At 34.6% G+C, this 18,007-nt stretch overlaps 3 protein-coding genes across 3 annotated transcripts in view; 2 read left to right on the forward strand and 1 right to left on the reverse strand.

Annotated features, from left to right (window-relative positions):
* The window catches only part of LOC109093063 (type II inositol 3,4-bisphosphate 4-phosphatase), a 577,378-nt gene that overhangs the window by 302,566 nt on the left and 256,805 nt on the right, over positions 1 to 18,007 (forward strand). The window lies entirely within an intron of this gene.
* Positions 176 to 11,415, forward strand: LOC109051876 (choline transporter-like protein 1). Its single transcript, XM_042762735.1, has 18 exons — positions 176 to 232; positions 758 to 906; positions 1,006 to 1,125; positions 2,838 to 2,924; positions 3,261 to 3,403; positions 3,505 to 3,641; positions 3,731 to 3,824; positions 4,536 to 4,705; positions 5,863 to 5,952; positions 6,060 to 6,199; positions 6,275 to 6,461; positions 7,922 to 8,090; positions 8,175 to 8,331; positions 8,472 to 8,555; positions 8,633 to 8,770; positions 9,484 to 9,720; positions 9,831 to 9,908; positions 10,344 to 11,415. Exons 3-18 carry the CDS (start codon positions 1,102 to 1,104, stop codon positions 10,362 to 10,364), a joined length of 1,956 nt encoding a protein of 651 aa, XP_042618669.1. The 5' UTR covers positions 176 to 232; positions 758 to 906; positions 1,006 to 1,101; the 3' UTR covers positions 10,365 to 11,415.
* Positions 11,499 to 15,488, reverse strand: LOC109051898 (aprataxin-like). The gene is made up of 9 exons (XM_042762786.1): positions 15,377 to 15,488; positions 15,147 to 15,280; positions 15,008 to 15,054; positions 14,849 to 14,902; positions 14,122 to 14,376; positions 13,386 to 13,445; positions 12,833 to 13,059; positions 12,639 to 12,742; positions 11,499 to 11,755 (listed from the first exon to the last, which is right to left on the reverse strand). Exons 2-9 carry the CDS (start codon positions 15,274 to 15,276, stop codon positions 11,601 to 11,603), a joined length of 1,032 nt encoding a protein of 343 aa, XP_042618720.1. The 5' UTR covers positions 15,277 to 15,280; positions 15,377 to 15,488; the 3' UTR covers positions 11,499 to 11,600.

Here is an 18,007-nt window from a genome sequence, read left to right on the forward strand (position 1 = left end):
CTGTAACTTCAGATAACGCTACCGTCTTGTGATTTTACGATTTTCACCATTTTATCTCTGCGCCTAAAGCATGTCCACGGGAACTCCATAATGTGACAACGGCGATAATGTGATTCTTCTCGCTAGATGGCGCTTAAGTCACAGGAAACGAGCTCAATAGTTCGAATCACTGTAGCGAATCGGTTCGTTCGAACGGTTCGTTTGAATGAACCCCTTCACCGATTCTTTTCAGGTAAGTGTTCGCAGTATCCTCGGCGGCATTTTAATTTACGTTTAATGTTTTATTTAGATTAACCACTGTTGTCGATTAGGTTATCATAGATCACGGTCGTTTATTGTAACATTTTTGTCAACAACGTAATTTCCAATTTGTAACGTTAGTTATTCAATCCCTATTAGATATAAAAATTATTCCCAGTGACTTTAAAAACATAGTGTCCTAATTTGTAGTTTTCTCCTAAATAACGTCTATCGCAATTAACACTTGAATAAAAAAGAACAATATGATTAGTATGTTAAATTCAATCCCTTGCAGTCGACTGATTCCTTGATTCATATTAACCGAATCATTACAAAAGAACCTGTTCCAAAGAGCATTTAAGATTCGTTCAATGGCATAAAGCATAGCATACGTGAAATGTGTCCTAATATTAATCTATCTTCAGTTGTGGAAAGTCAGACTCCAGTAGCTCGCGAAAAATGTCACACCGAAAGAACTGGAGTTTGAAATGTCTGATACTGGTTTAATGTTTTCCAGAGTGACAGAGGAAAAGGTGGAGGAGGAGGACAGGAAAGCTCAGCTCAGCTCCGCCTTCACCTTGTCACGGAATTCGCCAGGGAGAATTACAGCACGTCAGATCCTGAAAAAAACAGATCCTAATCCATTTACTTACCATAGCGGCTCGAGTGAGTTATATATTCATGCGTGATTCCATAGCGGACGTGTCTTTGTTTCTAAGGGCATTTGTACCTATTTATTACCAATGTGCAACTTTTATATTCCAGTTTTCCAAGATTGCTACAGGACACGCTGAGCGCGCGCTGCCAACTCCCTGATTTAGCACTGTCTGTGTGTTTGTGATTCACATCAGCTCAGGAATCATGGGATGCTGCGGTAGCACACAGGTAAGACATCACAAAACACAACATCGTGTAAATGCATGCTGACTGACATCTGGAAACTTTTTGACTCGAACGCCTGCACGCGCTGCATGAAGTTATGAGCGCAAACAATCATATCACAGTCACTCATATGCAAGAAAGGGGCTTGTAGATTAATAAAACGCAAGCTCTGTGTACTTTATAACGGGAGCTATTGATCCAATCGCCTTTATTACATCAAAATAATGATAAATCAATGCAGAGCTTTGTTTGTGAGCAGTGTAAAGCTCATTTCCGGGTTTCACTGAGAACGAGTCAGGTGGCTTCAGACAGTCGCTGTTTTCATTGTGTTTTATTCGAACCCTGTGCAACTTTTCCCAAGAATAAGATTTTAGGATAAAAAGAGAAGCTCATATTTTGGGAAACTGCGACTGGTCACCAATGTTGTTATTGTTATTTAAAACTATTAAAATAGTTATGGTGAATTAAAATAAAATAAAATATAAATATTAGATGGAAACCTTAAGAATAAATATATAAATAAATAAAAACTTAATTCAAAATGTTACTTTTGCAACTAACTGAAATAAAATAAGTTGAATGAGTACTAAATAGGTTCAAATAAAAATAAATAAATGTGTGCATGTGATTGAGCAATGTGTAGGGTAGAAATTAAACTGAAACTGCATTACATCTGGTTGTATTAACCAAGATTATGCCTCAAGATTTTTTTTCTTCTCAACTACATTTAAGTCCCCAGTTCCTGCAATTTTCCAGTTTATTCCCGTTAATTCCCATGGAAAATTTTCAGTCTTGATTTTGCAACCATACTTGCTACTGCCAATACAGAAGTCGATATGGTGCTGTGAGTATTTAAGGCATACTGCTGCTGCACAAATAACATAAAAAAACCCATATCAGATCTATACAGGTGGAGCTGGGGAAGGTGGAGGGTTTCAGAGGAACTCTAAAGCGCACTGCAATGCTCAAGCGAAGGCTAATCAGCCATTAAAATGTAAGGCAACAAGCTCATTGGCTGCGTATGCAACATGAACCAATCAGCTTGTGACAAGTCGTTTAATGCTAAAAATATCATAAGTTAAATTAAGGACCCATCAGGCTGTGCCATCTAGAGTTTCATGACAGAACTTGGTGTGTATATATACTTGGTGTGTGTGTGTATATATATATATATATGGGTCAATTCAAAATACTATCTATCAAAATATGCAAATAATACTAAAATGACACCGCTAGTCTCAATGTGTTTTTGTAGGTTTTCATTATTTTGATTATATACTTTTTTTGTTGTTTACTTAACTAGTTATGTGATGTGACAAATTAATATACAGTAATTAGAAAATGTTACTTGATCCGCAAAAAAAAGTATTTATTTATGCATGTAGTTAGTAATTTATTGAGCTATTTTTTTTTTAAGTTAAAAGAGAGTTTGTGTTAGGGATGCATGATAAATATCAGCATGATTTTAATGTGCATGTCATCAGTAAAGCCGGTTCTGTAATCAGCGGTAAATATCTACACGTGCGTGCTTTCACGTGGAGCAGCATTTACTTCACAGACCCGTTGTTCACTGACAAGCTGCACAAAATATGATCGTGGTTTTGCGCAGCTTGTCAGTGAACAACGGCTCTGTGTAGTAAATGCTGCTCCACGTGAAAGCAGTGGATACCTAGTTTGTGTGTGTCAAGTCAACTATGTCAACTTCCCCTTTACAGAAGCCCCGCGAGTGGAAACCCTTAGAGCAGAGGAAGTGCACAGATATCCCATGGCTGCTCCTGTTCATCCTCTTCAATGTCGGCATGGTAGGAAGACAGACATGTGAAATGAATATAAAGGAAAAAAATGCAAAAAAAAAACATTTAGTATGAATAATATTTATTATTAGTTTTAAACAATATTATTATCATTGTCTGATGTTATATTGTTATTATAGTCATACTGTAAGTGTTTAAATGAAGTGCATTTAATTAATTGGTTCAATTTAAGTACTTCATGCTGTCCGTTTTTATTTGGTAAAAATGCCCTCTCGTATAGGTAAACAATGCACCTGAAATCAGTTCCAGGGGCAGATATATTGCCCATCAATAATTTCTGCCGTTGACCACCGTGTCCTGATCATCATCTTGTTTCTATGGCAGCTCTGCATCTGTGGCTTCGCCATAGCGACAGGGGCCGCCTCCAGACTCATATCAGGGTACGACAGCTACGGGAACACCTGCGGTCAGAAGAATGCCAAAATCCCAGGAATAGAGCTCAGCGGGCATGACCACACCTCCAGAAAGTGTGTGAGAACACGCTGAAACAGAGCTGTGTCCTTTACAGATCTTTAGATTGACGAGTGATTCAGGAAGATTTTACAGGTGTTGAATGGTTCTGTCACAGGTATGTGTTTTTCCTGGACCCTTGTAACATCGACATACTGAGAAGAAAGATGAAATCTGTGGCTCTGTGCGTCTCAAAGTGTCCAGACGCCGAGCTGAAGACTTATGAGGATCTCACAAAGTTCTCGACAGCTAACGGTGAGCTCAGTGCTGTGGTGTACAGCTGAATGTCCTGAAATGTGATTTATGCCTTATTGTTTTTTGCTTTTCTGGATTGTTGTCTCTAGGATCTGATTTGTGCTCCTATGACGTCCAGCCAAACATGTATTCATCTCACCCTAATCGAGTAACAAAATGTCCTACACTTCCTGTCCATCCAAGGTAGAAACTTAAAATTTTTTGTTGTTTTTAGTCCATGTGTGTTAGCTTTGAAGTCATTTTTATGCTAAAAATTGGCTAAACTAGTGTTGGTATACACTACTTTTCAAAATTATGTTTTTGAAAGCCACTTTCTTCGTTTGTTTGATCATAAATACAGTGAAAATTGTGAAATATTATTACAATTTAAAATAACTGCTTTCTATTTGAATATATTGTAAAATGTAATTTATTTCTGTGATCAAAGCTGAATTTTCAGCATCATTACTCCAGTCTTCAGTGTCACATGATTCTTCAGAAATCAGTCTAATATGCTGATTTACCGCTCAAGAAACATTTCTGATTATTATCAATGTTGAAAACAGCTGTGCTGCTTCATATTTTTGTGGAAGAAGTGAAATAGTATTCATATATTTATGAATCTCTAACCATTAGGCCACGACTGCTGTGTGTGTGTGTGTGTGTGTGTGTGTGTGTGTGTGTGTGTGTGTGTGTGTGTGTGTGTGTGTGTGTGTGTGTGTGTGCTCGCACTTGGACGAGATAAATGCAGAGCATTCATGATGATTCATGGCTAAAATATTACTATTGGAAATTTTAAACAAGAATAGACCCATCGATATTTCAACCCAGACTTCCTCTTTCTGAAGAAAGTATTTTAACACAGGAAAGAAAACTTGATGTCTTATGATTTCCATTTGTCATTTTTTGGTGCAGTGCATCTTTGCCAGTGTTTCACCGCTGTATTCCCGTTGACATTTCCTGCTACGCCAAGTTTGCCGAGGCCTTCATCACTTTCGTCAGTGACAACAGTGTGGTGCACAGAGTCATCGCTGGAGTGATGACATCCAAAGACATCATCATGGGCCTGTGTCTGCTCGCGCTCGGTCAGCTCATTACACAGGACTGTTCTCATCAAAACTTATGACAACAACATTCATACAAATTACATTCCTCAAAACTTCCATTGACATCTTTCAAGTCATAAATATAAAACCTGATTTGCATTAGTGTTATTTTTAATATCATGATACTATTATATTTTGTATTAATATTTTGAATTGTTTTTTATTTTATGTATATATATATATATATATATATATATATATATATATATATATATATATATATATATATATATATATATAATGTTTTAATATTGTTTTTTTTATTTTTATTCTTTTTTGATTAAATATTTTAAATTTTATTTCAGTTTAAATTATTTTAGCATGTCATACATGTCATGTTAAACTAAATTAAAATGTTTAAGCTGAAATAACTTTATTTCACTTGCTGTTTATTTTATTTCATTTTAATTTAAGTTAGTTTTAGTATGTTTTTGTTGTGTTTTTACAAATATTAGTTATTAGTTTTTGTTTTTTATTAAACATGACTACATAGTTTTTAATATTTATAATATAATAAAAATATGTAATTTTTTTGTTATTTTAGTACATCAATTTAAACAAAATGAAAATGAGAAATGTTTCATTGGAAACTAGCTCAAATAAGATTTATTTGATTTCACTTGGCGTTTATTTTATTTCATTTTAATTTGAGTTAGTTTAAAAAAACTAGTTTTTTAATATATATATATATATATATATATATATATATATATATATATATATATATATATATATATATATATATTATTTTTTTTTATTTTTTATTTTATTTTATTTTTTTCACTTTTATTTATTTTAAGTACCTAAATGTAAACTTTCTTTTTGTTGTTTTCATAATTTTATTAGTTTTAGTTTTTATTAAATATGTCTAGTTTTTGTTCAATACTGGCTAAAGTTTTAATTTTATTTAGTTTTAGTAATTTTGTTGTCTTTTTTTATTAAATGTCTATAGATTTTATTAATTACTAGCTGAAATATGTTGTTTTATTTTATTTCAGTTAAATGTTTTTTTTTTTTCCAAGTATTAAAATGATTTTAGTTTTAGTTAACTGTCATAACTGATTTGCAGAAGTTAAACGTCAGTGGTCAGAAGCGCGAGGTTTAAAGCAGCGTTCTGTCTCTGCTCTGTGCTGCAGTTCTGTCTCTGATCCTGATGGTTGTGATCCGCTACATCTCCGTGGTTCTGGTCTGGATTCTCACAGCTGTCGTGGTGGTCGGCTCGATTGGTGAGACTTTGGTATTACATAGAATAACTGAAAGGACAAGCAGCTGCTGTCACCAGCTGGCAGTCATAAAGAGCCCGTGATGTGAGGCAGTGCTGTGTCTGTGGCAGGTGGGACGGGGATCTTGTGGTGGCTGTATGTGGATCACAGTAAATCTGTGAACGCCAGTCTAACGGCTCTGGAACTGGAGGTGGCCAAAGACAACCAGAAAGCCCTGCTCATCTACGCCATCGCTGCCACTGTTTTCACGGTTTGGATTTGCATACTACTATATAAAGAATTTTTAATATGCAAATATGTAATAATGAATAAGCGTGCACCTCAGGTGATTCTGCTGCTGCTGATGTTCTTCATGAGGAAGCGTGTGGCGCTCACCATCGCTCTGTTTCATGTGGCTGGTAAAGTGTTCACTCATCTGCCTCTGCTGGCCCTGCAGCCTTTCTGGACCTTCCTCACGCTCATGCTCTTCTGGGTTTACTGGATCACCGTGCTGCTCTTCCTCGGATCCGCAGGTCTGTCAGAGCAAATGAATGAAAGTCTGGGGTGGGCCACATTTCTGGTAGTTGATCGCAGGGCTGAACTGTGAAAAACTAGCTTCATATCTCGGTTGTTTGTTCGCATCACAATTCAAAATGCTTATATCTAACTCTATAATATTGTTGTTTATTACAGCATATTATAACATTGGTACATATATAAATATTGGTACATATATGACAATTATTTTCATGTGCCGATGTTATAATAAATATATAAATAAATAATAAATATATAATTTATTATATATTTTAATATATTTTTATGTTTTGTAAATAACATTTAATTAAAAATTATTTATATATAATACATATGTTTCTATAGTACAGTTGTATAATCATTTTATATAGTATTAGTTATATAGTAACTGTTTATATATAAAAAATTTGTATATATACAAAAATTAGTATTAACATTTGTGTGTGTGTAATATATATATTCACAGTATGATCAATTTTTTTTTTTTTATTAACTTATTTGATATGTTTTATTTTTAAAAATGTATAAAGATTTAAAGATTTATTATATAAAATATAATATTATATATACTTTTTATAATTTACTAATGTGTAAAAGAATATATATCTTAATTTTTGCCTGTTTGTATGTATATATATATATATATATGACACACACACACACACACATTTTGTTTTTATTATTTACTTATTAATCTATAAAAATTAATTTATTGGAACAGACAAATGAATCAAACTCTTAAAGGGATACTCCATCCCAAAATGAAAATTTTGTCATTATTCACTTACCCCCATGTCGTTCCAAACCCGTAAAAGCTTTGTTCGTCTTCGGAACACAATTTAAGATATTTTGGATGAAAACCGGGAGGCTTGAGACTGTCCCATAGACTTCCAAGTAAATAACAGTGTCAAGGTCCAGGAAAGTATGAAAAGCATTGTCAGAATAGTTCATCTGCCATCGCTGATTCAACTGTAACGTTATGAAGTGACGAGAATATTTTTGTATACTTTTTGAACACTTTTTGTCATTATTTTTGTTTTCTTCGTGTACAAAAAGTATTCTCGTCGCTTCATAATCACTGATGGCAGATGGAGTATTCTGACGATGCTTTTCATACTTTCCTGGACCTTGACACTGTTATTTACTTGGCAGTCTATGGGACAGTCACAAGCCTCCCGGTTTTCATCCAAAATATCTTAAATTGTGTTCTGAAGACGAACCCTTTAATGGCATTTTGCTGAAGTTTATATCTGAAACGTTATTAAAACATCAGTCTCTTTCTCTCACACACATAAAAAATATTACTGTATTCACAATGTGCTTCTTTTTATAAGGAATATTGTCATAAATAAATCATACATATTCAATATATTTCCTAGCCTTAATCAGATGTTTTAGTATTATATTTCAGTGTTTGACTAGGAACAGCGTTTCAGAGATCAGTGTTTCCCCACAGGAAGTCCAGTGCAGAATAACCAGACGGGTCTGGTGGAGTTTAAAATGGACGGGCCGCTGCAGTACATGGTGTGGTACCACGCCATCGGCCTCATCTGGATCAGCGAGTTCATCCTCGCCTGTCAGCAGATGACCGTAGCCGGGGCTGTCGTCACATACTACTTCACCAGGTCAGAAGTCATTTAGAAAAAAAGCAATCTGTCTATAAAGGACCACAGTTCTGATTTTTACTCCATTTCTTTGTCTCATTGTAGAGATAAGTCTCAGATGCCCTTCACGCCCATCGTGTCGTCTGTGCTGCGTCTGATGCGCTATCATCTGGGCACCGTGGTGAAAGGAGCCTTCATCATCACTCTAGTGGAGATTCCCCGCCTCATCCTCACCTACATCCACAGTCAGCTCAAAGGAAAAGTCAGTGTTATTTCAAAAAGAAATCCTTTGTAACATTATAAATGTCTTAACTTTCGCTTTTGATCAATTTAATGCGTCCTTGATGAATTATAGAGCTGAAACTTTTGAACAGCAGTGTAGACTCTGTTTTGTCGCTGTAGGAAAACGCCTGTGCGCGCTGCATGCTGAAGGCGTGTATCTGCTGTCTGTGGTGTCTTGAAAAGTGCCTCACTTACCTGAACATGGTGAGTCATTTATATGGCACAAATATATGAATTTGTTTATTTTAATTCGATGCATTAATCATGCGTCTGTTCTTCAGAATGCATATACAGCAACGGCCATTAACAGCACAAACTTCTGCACGTCTGCGCGAGACGCTTTATTCATCCTCGCCGAAAACGCTCTCCGTGTGGCAGCTATCAACAGCGTCGGGGACTTTGTCCTGTTTTTAGGAAAGGTATTCACAGATTTGCAACTACGCTTTATACTGTTGAGAATTCAGTGTTACTTTAGTAATATTTCTATACTGTTTATAGTATTTGTTAATACTTTTTATTTAGCTTTTACTTTTTTAATTTTCATTGTAATTTTAGTTTTAGTAATTTAATATTCTTTATCATTTTTATTAGTTATCTTTATATATTTCTAGGTAGCTTTTTAGTAGTTTTAGTACTTGCAGTTAATTGGCAAGGGAACATGTATAATCTTCGTTTTAAACATTTTTTTTAGTCAATGTTTTTTCTAGGTTTTTATATTTCAAGATGTTTTTAAATCTAATTATTATTGTCTAATTGTTGCTGTTAGTTTATGATGGCTTAATTTAAGAAAAATAATTTTTTATCAGAAGTATCATTCATGTCTGTAGCACAAATTTATGTGCTATAGAACCTTTTTTAACTAAAACCAAAAAATACTAAACAAAATATTAACTGAAATAAAATATTCAAATAATTTTATTTCTGCTAGTTGCCAAGGCAGAATTTCTAAATTTAGTTTAAAGTACTAAAATTACTAAAACACAAATTAAAAATTATATAGACTATAAAAACACAACAAAATTCCTAAAGTGAAAACAAAATCAAGTTTACAGTAAAAATCTCTTTTAAAATGGTTTAATGATACATATTTGTGAGTCTAATGTTGTCTAACAGGTGTTTCTTGTGCCTGCAGGTCTTGATCGTGTCGTGTACGGCGTTTGCAGGCGTCCTTGCACTGAACTATCAGCGTGAATACACCGTCTGGGTGCTGCCACTCATCATCGTCTGCGTCTTCTCCTTCCTGGTGGCCCACTGCTTCCTCTCCATCTTTGAGATCGTAGTAGACGTTCTCTTCCTCTGCTTCGCCATCGACACCAAATACAACGACGGCAGCCCGGGCAGAGAGTACTACATGGACAAGGCCCTGATGGTGAGAGATTTTCCCACTCATGTTCTCTGACCTCAGGCTCAGTTACATTAGTCTTGTGTTGTTGTACAGCATATTAAATGTCTTTGGTGTCTCTGCAATCATTCATGTAGGAGTTTGTAGAAAATACCAGAAGAGCGACAGAGCAGTACAGCAAAACCGAAGGAGAGAGACAGGAAATGAAAGCTATGGTGAGTTTAAAAGAACAATTATTGTATTATTTTTAATCGATCAGGTTTCTCATCAAAAACACATTTTTAATGCTGCACGTTGTAAGCTCATCTTAAAGGGATTTTACTCACCCTCATGTTGTGTCCCAAACCTGCATGTGTTTCTTACAGCTGTTGAGCACAAGAATGTTGGTAACCAAACAGTTGACGGCAGCCATTGACTTCCATAGTATTTTTTTTTTCATACTATGGAAGTCAATGGCTACCGTCAACTGTTTGGTTAGCAACATTCTTTTAAAATATCTTTATTTATGTTCAGCAGAAGAAAGAAATGAATATCATTTTTGGAAGAACAAACTCTTTTAGACTTTTGGAAGTTGGAAATTCCAGAAATCAAGCACAGGATTAAATATACGTTTGTTTGTTTATTTACTTGTATCATTTATTATATTTCAGACTGGCAGTACAGTGGCTTGATGGAGAGCAGCGTAGTATAACTACATCAACTGACACTCCAAAAAAAGTGCTACTGAGATGCACAAAAGCTTCTCTTCAGGGATTATAATGTGACAGACATCTGTCATGATGACTACAGGGAAAAGCTCTAGGACAGTGAGCGCAAATATAACACAACACAACATGCTGGCAATAGATGTCTACAAGCTAATATATCTACTCCTACATTTTTATGCAAAAATCTTGTAGGCTTTTCTGAAACTTGCATGGAAAAAAAACTTTAGAGGTTGAATATTTCAGGTTATTTAAAATACAACTGTATGAGCCTTAATATCAGTTTTTTTTTAACTGCATTTTTATTTGGGGGTTTTTTTAGGATAGTAAATTTTATACAGAAACTATCGACTAGCCTTAGTATTTTAGATATTTTGGTTAAAAACCAATGTTATCAAATCCTGTTTTAGTTATCTAACTTTATTTTTTTGTATTTTGTATTTTATCTTATGTCTTTTGATTTTGAAAGATTTTTTCTGTAACATGTGAAATACACTCCTGTCTGCAGAGACTTAAACTGTCATTGTTTTTCTATGTAAGCAATATTACTGGATCCCCTCAGCAAGCTTTTTCAAATCATTTAAAGTTCAGAGTTATTCTTTGAGTGTCTTTTTATTATTCTGCAGTAGATCCTGCTGTTTTCTCTGATTTGTTTTGTGCAGCAGTATATTACAAGCATATATATTTTGACCTAAACTTCTAAATGAACAGCATAATGATTGTCATTTCCCTCGTGCCAATACGCTGAAGTGTGTAATGTATACATCACAAACCACGGCGCTACATGGAATTGCAATCTGTTTGTTTGAGAAGAACAAGACTCTGATGGCCTGTTTATCCCAGCAATCAACAAATTGTCTAAAAACTGTTATTTGTGCAATTTCATTTAGTGCTGAAATGACACTTCAGCTTCAATCAAGTGCATTTGTGTGAAAGTTGTGTGTTTGTGTGAAAAGAAAACAATTTACTTTTAACTACCATCTTTAATCACTCCATTCAATAAAACCAAAGAAACGTGCAGAATGTTATCGATTCATTACTGTATCGATAATGAAAGTAAGTGATGACTGAATGAATGAATGAAAACACTGTATCGAGATATCCAGAACAAATTCAGTTTACTAAAGGATTCAATGGGCTGTTTACAAAATGACTTAACAGATTAAATACCTGTGACTGTCCCGTACATGATCTGTAGTGTATTTAAGAAGGCAAGTGAGTTTTGAGATGTTCTTTTAGTTTAGGTATCGTCGGCTGCTCTTTATGACAAAAGCAACAACGCAAAGGCAGCTTCAGTAATTCACTAGTGCCGTCTTTCACCGTCACTTTCCCATCATGCTCCAGCATCGCAATGACATCTGTGGAAATAGAAGCATGAATGCTTTCCTTTATTATTCAGGGAAATGCTTGTTTCTGTAAACAGCTTGTATAGCTTTCTCAGGCCATTATAGATGTAGATGAGTTTGTTTCTTGCTCACCAATGGATCCTCTGCAGTGAATGGGTGCCGTCAAAATGAGAGTCCAAACAGCTGATAAAAACATCACAAGTAATCCACACCACTCCATTCCATCAATTCATGTTTGATGAAGAGAAAAGCTGCTTGTTTATAAGAAGCAAATCCATCATTAAGACTTTACACCATTGTTTCAGGTCAAAATACGAGTCCATAATCCATAATAACGCTTCCTCCATTGAAAAAGTCCATCCCGTCTCACATTAAAATCCACCCACATATTTGTTTAGAATTGTTTTGGCTTGTTAACGGTGCTTAATCTGTTCATACTTCTCTCCTGATTCTGACGAGATGACTATTTCATTGGAGAAAGCCATATTAAGGATAGAGGAGTTGTATTTTACACATCTGTTTTTTTTTTAAACATCTTAATGATGGATTTGTTTCCTACAAACATGCAGCTTTTCAATTCACTAGAGTTAACTGATGGACTGGAGAAGTGTGGATTATTGTGATGTTTCTGACGGCACCCATTCACTGCAGAGGATCCACTGGTGAGCAACTGATGCAATGCAATTAAATTTCTCCAAATCTGTTCTGATGAAGAAACAAAGTCATCTACATCTTGGATGGCCTGAGAGTGAGTTTCAGCAAATGTTCATTTTTCAACTATTCCTTTTATGAATTACATCCATGTGATGGAGCGAGTTATTAAAATCTGATTTAAGGATTATGGAGACATTTCTGCTTAATTTAGAATAACAGGCCGTTTTTGTGTATAATGTACCTTGAGACTCCACAAAATAGTCAGTAGTGAAGGAATTCCAGTGTTTCTTGTTCTTCAAACACGGCGAGTCAAAGTCTTGGCTGATTACATGTAGGTGGACGTGACTGAGAAGAAATAAACATCCTGAACATTTCATTCATGACAAGCCCCGCCCTCCCCGCTTCAGCAGCCAATCAGGACGCAGATGTCAGTACCTCATGCTGGGGATGGCATGATATCCCAGACGGAAGCTCAGTTTGTGAGCGTCGGGGCACTGCTGCACCATCTGATCTCCCACACGCTGCATGTGTTTGAGCAGCTCCACGTGCTCCGAGCGCAGAGCCTTCAGACTGGAGATCGAGTCCCACGGCAGCACCAGCCAATGGTATCGCGCCTTGGGGTACTTGTCCTTGATGACAACAACCCGATCATCTTTGTACACCTGAGGATAAAAATTGGTAGCTATTAATATATTTTTAAAATAATCATTTCTGTGATGTCAAAGCTGTATTTTCAGCATCATTACTCCAGTCTTCAGTGTCACATGATCCTTCAGAAATCAGTCTAATATACTGATCTGCTGCTCAAGAAACATTTCTTATCAATATAATATTTTTGTGGAAACTGTGCTGTTTTTTCAAAATTCTTTAATGAATGGAAAGTTCAAAACAACAGCAATTATTTGAAATAGAAATATAAAAGTCTTGAGGTCAGATATATTAAATTATTTCATCAATATAAGATTCAACAGAAAATAACAACTTATACCTGCATCTTAGGGTCCTGCATTGATACTTTAAGCCCTTGGCTCCAATGGCCAGCCGATCCCTGGAAAACAAGAATCTTTTCAGTGTTTTAGTCTGAAGTCAAAACTCAAAATGTAGTAAACGAGGTTGACATTAAACATTTTTTTTTTTTATAAAGACCAGCTCAGAAACTTTAAAGTATAAATAGTATAAAAAAGTATACTATATCAATATCAACTATCATATATTACAATTTTATTGCAAATTAATGAAAATTCATGACTTATAGAGTCTGATTTATTTATCTATTTATCCTTTATTTAGCCAGGAGAATGAGACATCAGTCTCTTCTTCCAGAGAGACCTGGTCAAGACGGAGGAAAAGAAAAAAAAACTGTTCTCATACAAAAAAGTAAAAGCATGATCAAGAAAAACACTTACAAGACTCCTTTAAAACAAAAGCAAAAGACATTTAAAAGTACTCAGGGATGGCAGTGTATCGAGTTTAACTACAGTTTGCAGATCATTCCAAGCCCAGGGGGCATAAAAAAAAGAAAAAGCATATTTTCCAAATTCTGAGCATTCTTTTAAAACTTTTAACCGAATGTACGATAGAGATGTAGTACAGTAACTATTTGTAATTGAAAATTAAGAAGTCAATGAACATATACATATGCACTTCCCTCCAATGATGTAACAATGTCAATGCCAATGATGAAAACAACAAAGCATGTGAATCTAGAGCCAAAGGAAACTCACTGATTTATCTGATTCAGACGGCAGTGTCTTTTTTGGTGGAGGTGAATCGTCTGACATCCTGTGATGGTCTGTATGGGGTGTTGATGCTGGGTTTGCAGGGCTCTTGATCTTCTCTCTGATCATCTGATGGGGTCTCTTTGAAGGTGTGGTCAAGTCTGCAGCAGATCTGGGTGTGGACGTGTCCTCAGTGAACTTTACTCTGTAAGGATACTGCTGATTGACCAGGTAAAGTCTCTGGCCCGGCTTTATGGTCACCTGATTGTAGAGTGGGGCGACATGTGGTTTGTAGGATATTAAGACCAGTAACCTCTGCAATACAGCCTCAAGCACAACAAAAGAACAGGACGTCTGTGGACATGGTCAGTTTGCCAGATGCTGAATAACACATAAAGGATGGTTAACGAGAGCGTGATCTACATACTCGTAAAATGTTTTTGAATAAAATGTGTAGGTAAATATTGCTTTTCAATACTGTGTGCTATGCATATAAATAATTATATTTCGCTCTTGTGTTTATTTAGTGAAAACTAAGTGAAAACCCCGATTTGATTATTTTTAACCAGAATTTTACTGCATATTCATTTTTGAATTAAACGTTCTACTGCACAACAATATCTATCTGACTGAAATGATTGTTCCTGATTTAAGTAAAAAGTTCAGACTAATGATAAATATTAAGATACAGTATGTCAGATATTGTCAAAAAGCTACTTTAATGACATTGTACCTGATTGTCTTTGCCCACAACCACATCGTCCACACTTGTAGGATTCACACCCAACTGTTAAAAAAATAAACAAACAATTTTATAGATTTGCTTCTTTAATATTCATTATATTACATATAAATAGAATATTTTCAAAAGATTTATAATATTCTAGCATACCTGTTTAACAGTGATAAATCCTCTGCTGCAATCAGCTCTCAATTCAACTGCAAGAAGAAGAAGAAAAAAAAACAAATAGTTGTAGTTTCTTTAATGAAGCCTGCATCTCTCACTTGCTCATATGGAATAAAATCTCCACCTTGTTCTCTTGAGCACTTTTTGTATTTTTTGTTTTTTTTTTTTGTTTGTGGTAGTGTCACGGGTTGCTGGTGATGAAGCTGAATGGGTTTGTGTGAATCATCTTCACTTACTAGTAAACACACAGGCATCTCCCTGAAAACAGAATAATACGGGCTGATTATTTCATGAAACTAACAGTATACTCTGTCTAAAGTGCTTCTCTATACTCATCGTGCACTCATCACTTACCTTGTAAGTGTAATATGTGTATATCTAGAACACTGCAGCACATGACGCACAATCTTCTTCACGGACGTCGTCAACTAGCAAACAAGCGCACGTACCGCCACCTACCGGCGGAATAACTAGAACAACAACAGAAAGGCAACTAAAACGCTGAATGTGTGCTCACTTTTTTGGTGTTCTTGTATAATTTTTTAAGTTTAATTTTATATTTTGTAGGAAAGAATGTTTTGTTTATTGTTATGTGATCTATTTTATTTTTTTTTCATCCAATTATTTATCTATTCATTTCTAATGTAATTGTTTTAGTTGTTATTTTATTATGATTATTACTATTATTTATTTCTCTCTCTCTCTCTCTCTCTCTATCCTTGAACCCCTAACTCTTTTTATTGGCATATGTTTTTTTCACTTCTGTATTTCCTAAGGAAGTGTTTAATAAAAATTGTAAAAAAGTTTGTGGACATATCCTTACATATACCAGAACCTAAAATATAATATCATTTTATTACTTTATTATTTTAACATTTACTTTTATTACTTATCATTGTATTGTATTTTTTACTGTAACATTTTACATTCAGTGCAAGGCATAGGCATAGATTACTACCACTTTTATTTTATTTTAAAGATCATTAATAAATGTTCAGTTTATTTACTTATTTGTTTAAATATTTGCATTGATTTACAGTGGACAAGTCAAAACAAAATGACTGAAACTGAATGATGAATGAAAAGCATTAACTTATTGCTTTAATTATACACCTGTTAAATTAACGCAATGAGTTTCAAAATGTTTTTCCTATATTTGTACTATTGTTATGTGATTTTGGACTAAATGTAGGCTATAAATGACCTGCCGTCTACTAGTGGTATTAGACACTTTGACCTCAAACTAGAAGATTTATCGGGGTTTGTGGACATATCCTTACATAAACCGGAACATAAAATATCATTTTATTACATAGAATAAAGCGACTTACAGTTAACAGGTTTTTACTGTAGCATTTTACATTCAGTGTAAGGCACACGCTTCATTTTCCAACAAATTACAAAATATCCCTCAGATAAATACACTTTTATTTTATTTTAACTATTATTTATAAATGTTCAGTTTTCTTACTTACTTATTTGTTTATAAATTTGCGTTGATTTACAGTGGCCTGAATGATGAATGAAATGCATTAGCTTATACACCTCTGTTAAATTAATGCAACAAGTTTTAATCTCAGGAACACTTTTTTTCTATAATTGTATTATTGTTACATGATTTTGGGATTAAATGTATAAATGGTTAGTTACAAAGAACACAACAACGGCTTTTGAATATCACAATGTCAAGTCAGGCGTTTTAATGAATAATATTTGTGTAATAATATTTTGATTATAGACAGTTTTATTTACACAAATTTTGATTTGTTTAGGTTGCTCCAAGTTTTGTGGCATTTAAAAAATATTAGATTTTTTTTTATTATTAAAGCTGCTAACAAAAACAAAATGATGACTAATATTATAATGTTACATGCTGATTAACCTCCTTGAAATTTTGCATTATAAAATATTTGTAAGCAATTATGTTTTGTTTTATGTAATTATTTATAGCTATTATTATGCTTATTGATTTTCTCTTTCAGTGCTGCTTGCCTTGTTTGTTTAATATTGATAATGATTATTATTAAAGAGGTTTAACAGAGGTTTATATATATATATATATATATATATATATATATATATATATATATATATATATATATATATATTATATATATATATATATATATATATATATAATGCACTTTTTTGATACGTTGCTCGACAACCGTAAACAGCCCACAATTAGATAATGAACTTAATTATTGAATAATATGAATAATACATGTAAATGATCATTGCATTGGACATTTGTATTTGTTATATCACAGCCGCCACCGTTTTATAAAAGCAATAAACCACTAGAAGTCATGCATGACAGTGATTTTACAACAAACTGTATCTCGGGCGGCTTTATTGATCTATTATTTCACCATATTTACCACATTTACACACTAAAACAAATCCTATTTCGACTAAAATCTCATTAAGGAGTAAGTCTAATCATGCAGGCGCATGTGCTGCTCAGAATCAGGACGGTGTCTGTATTGTGTGAAGGGGGAAAGATGCAATAATGTGACTTTTATGCGAGTTGTGCGCGGAGTAACTCGCTCCTGTGATCTCATGTCCCTGACTTCCTTCTTCAGACTCAGACTCAGAGCCAGGGGATCACTGAGAGAGCAGGTAAGAGCTGGCCAGCACCCACAGCACACTCAAATCATTCCAGCACCGGGCATTTTCACATGTCCCTGTCTTGTCATGTCGCTCTGCATTATTTCCCCGAGGTTTCATCGGATGTTCCGCATGAATTGTCGGGATTTCTGTCATTATACACAGCTTGAAGGTTAGCACGGGCTAGTTAGCTTCAGTTTGACACACATTTCTCCGTACGCTGTCATTATTAAAGGGCCTTTAGAGGTTAAACGCGCATTTGAGAGGCTTATAGCTGATTTGTCTTCACACAAGTGTTTTTTTTTATTACAGATATATCGGTGTTTTTGACTTTACGCGTGTAAATGTCTCGCGATAGCGCGTCAGTTTTATTAG

Source organism: Cyprinus carpio, chromosome A1 (assembly GCF_018340385.1).
Source record: "Cyprinus carpio isolate SPL01 chromosome A1, ASM1834038v1, whole genome shotgun sequence".
In the NCBI taxonomy this organism is placed as follows: domain Eukaryota; kingdom Metazoa; phylum Chordata; class Actinopteri; order Cypriniformes; family Cyprinidae; genus Cyprinus; species Cyprinus carpio.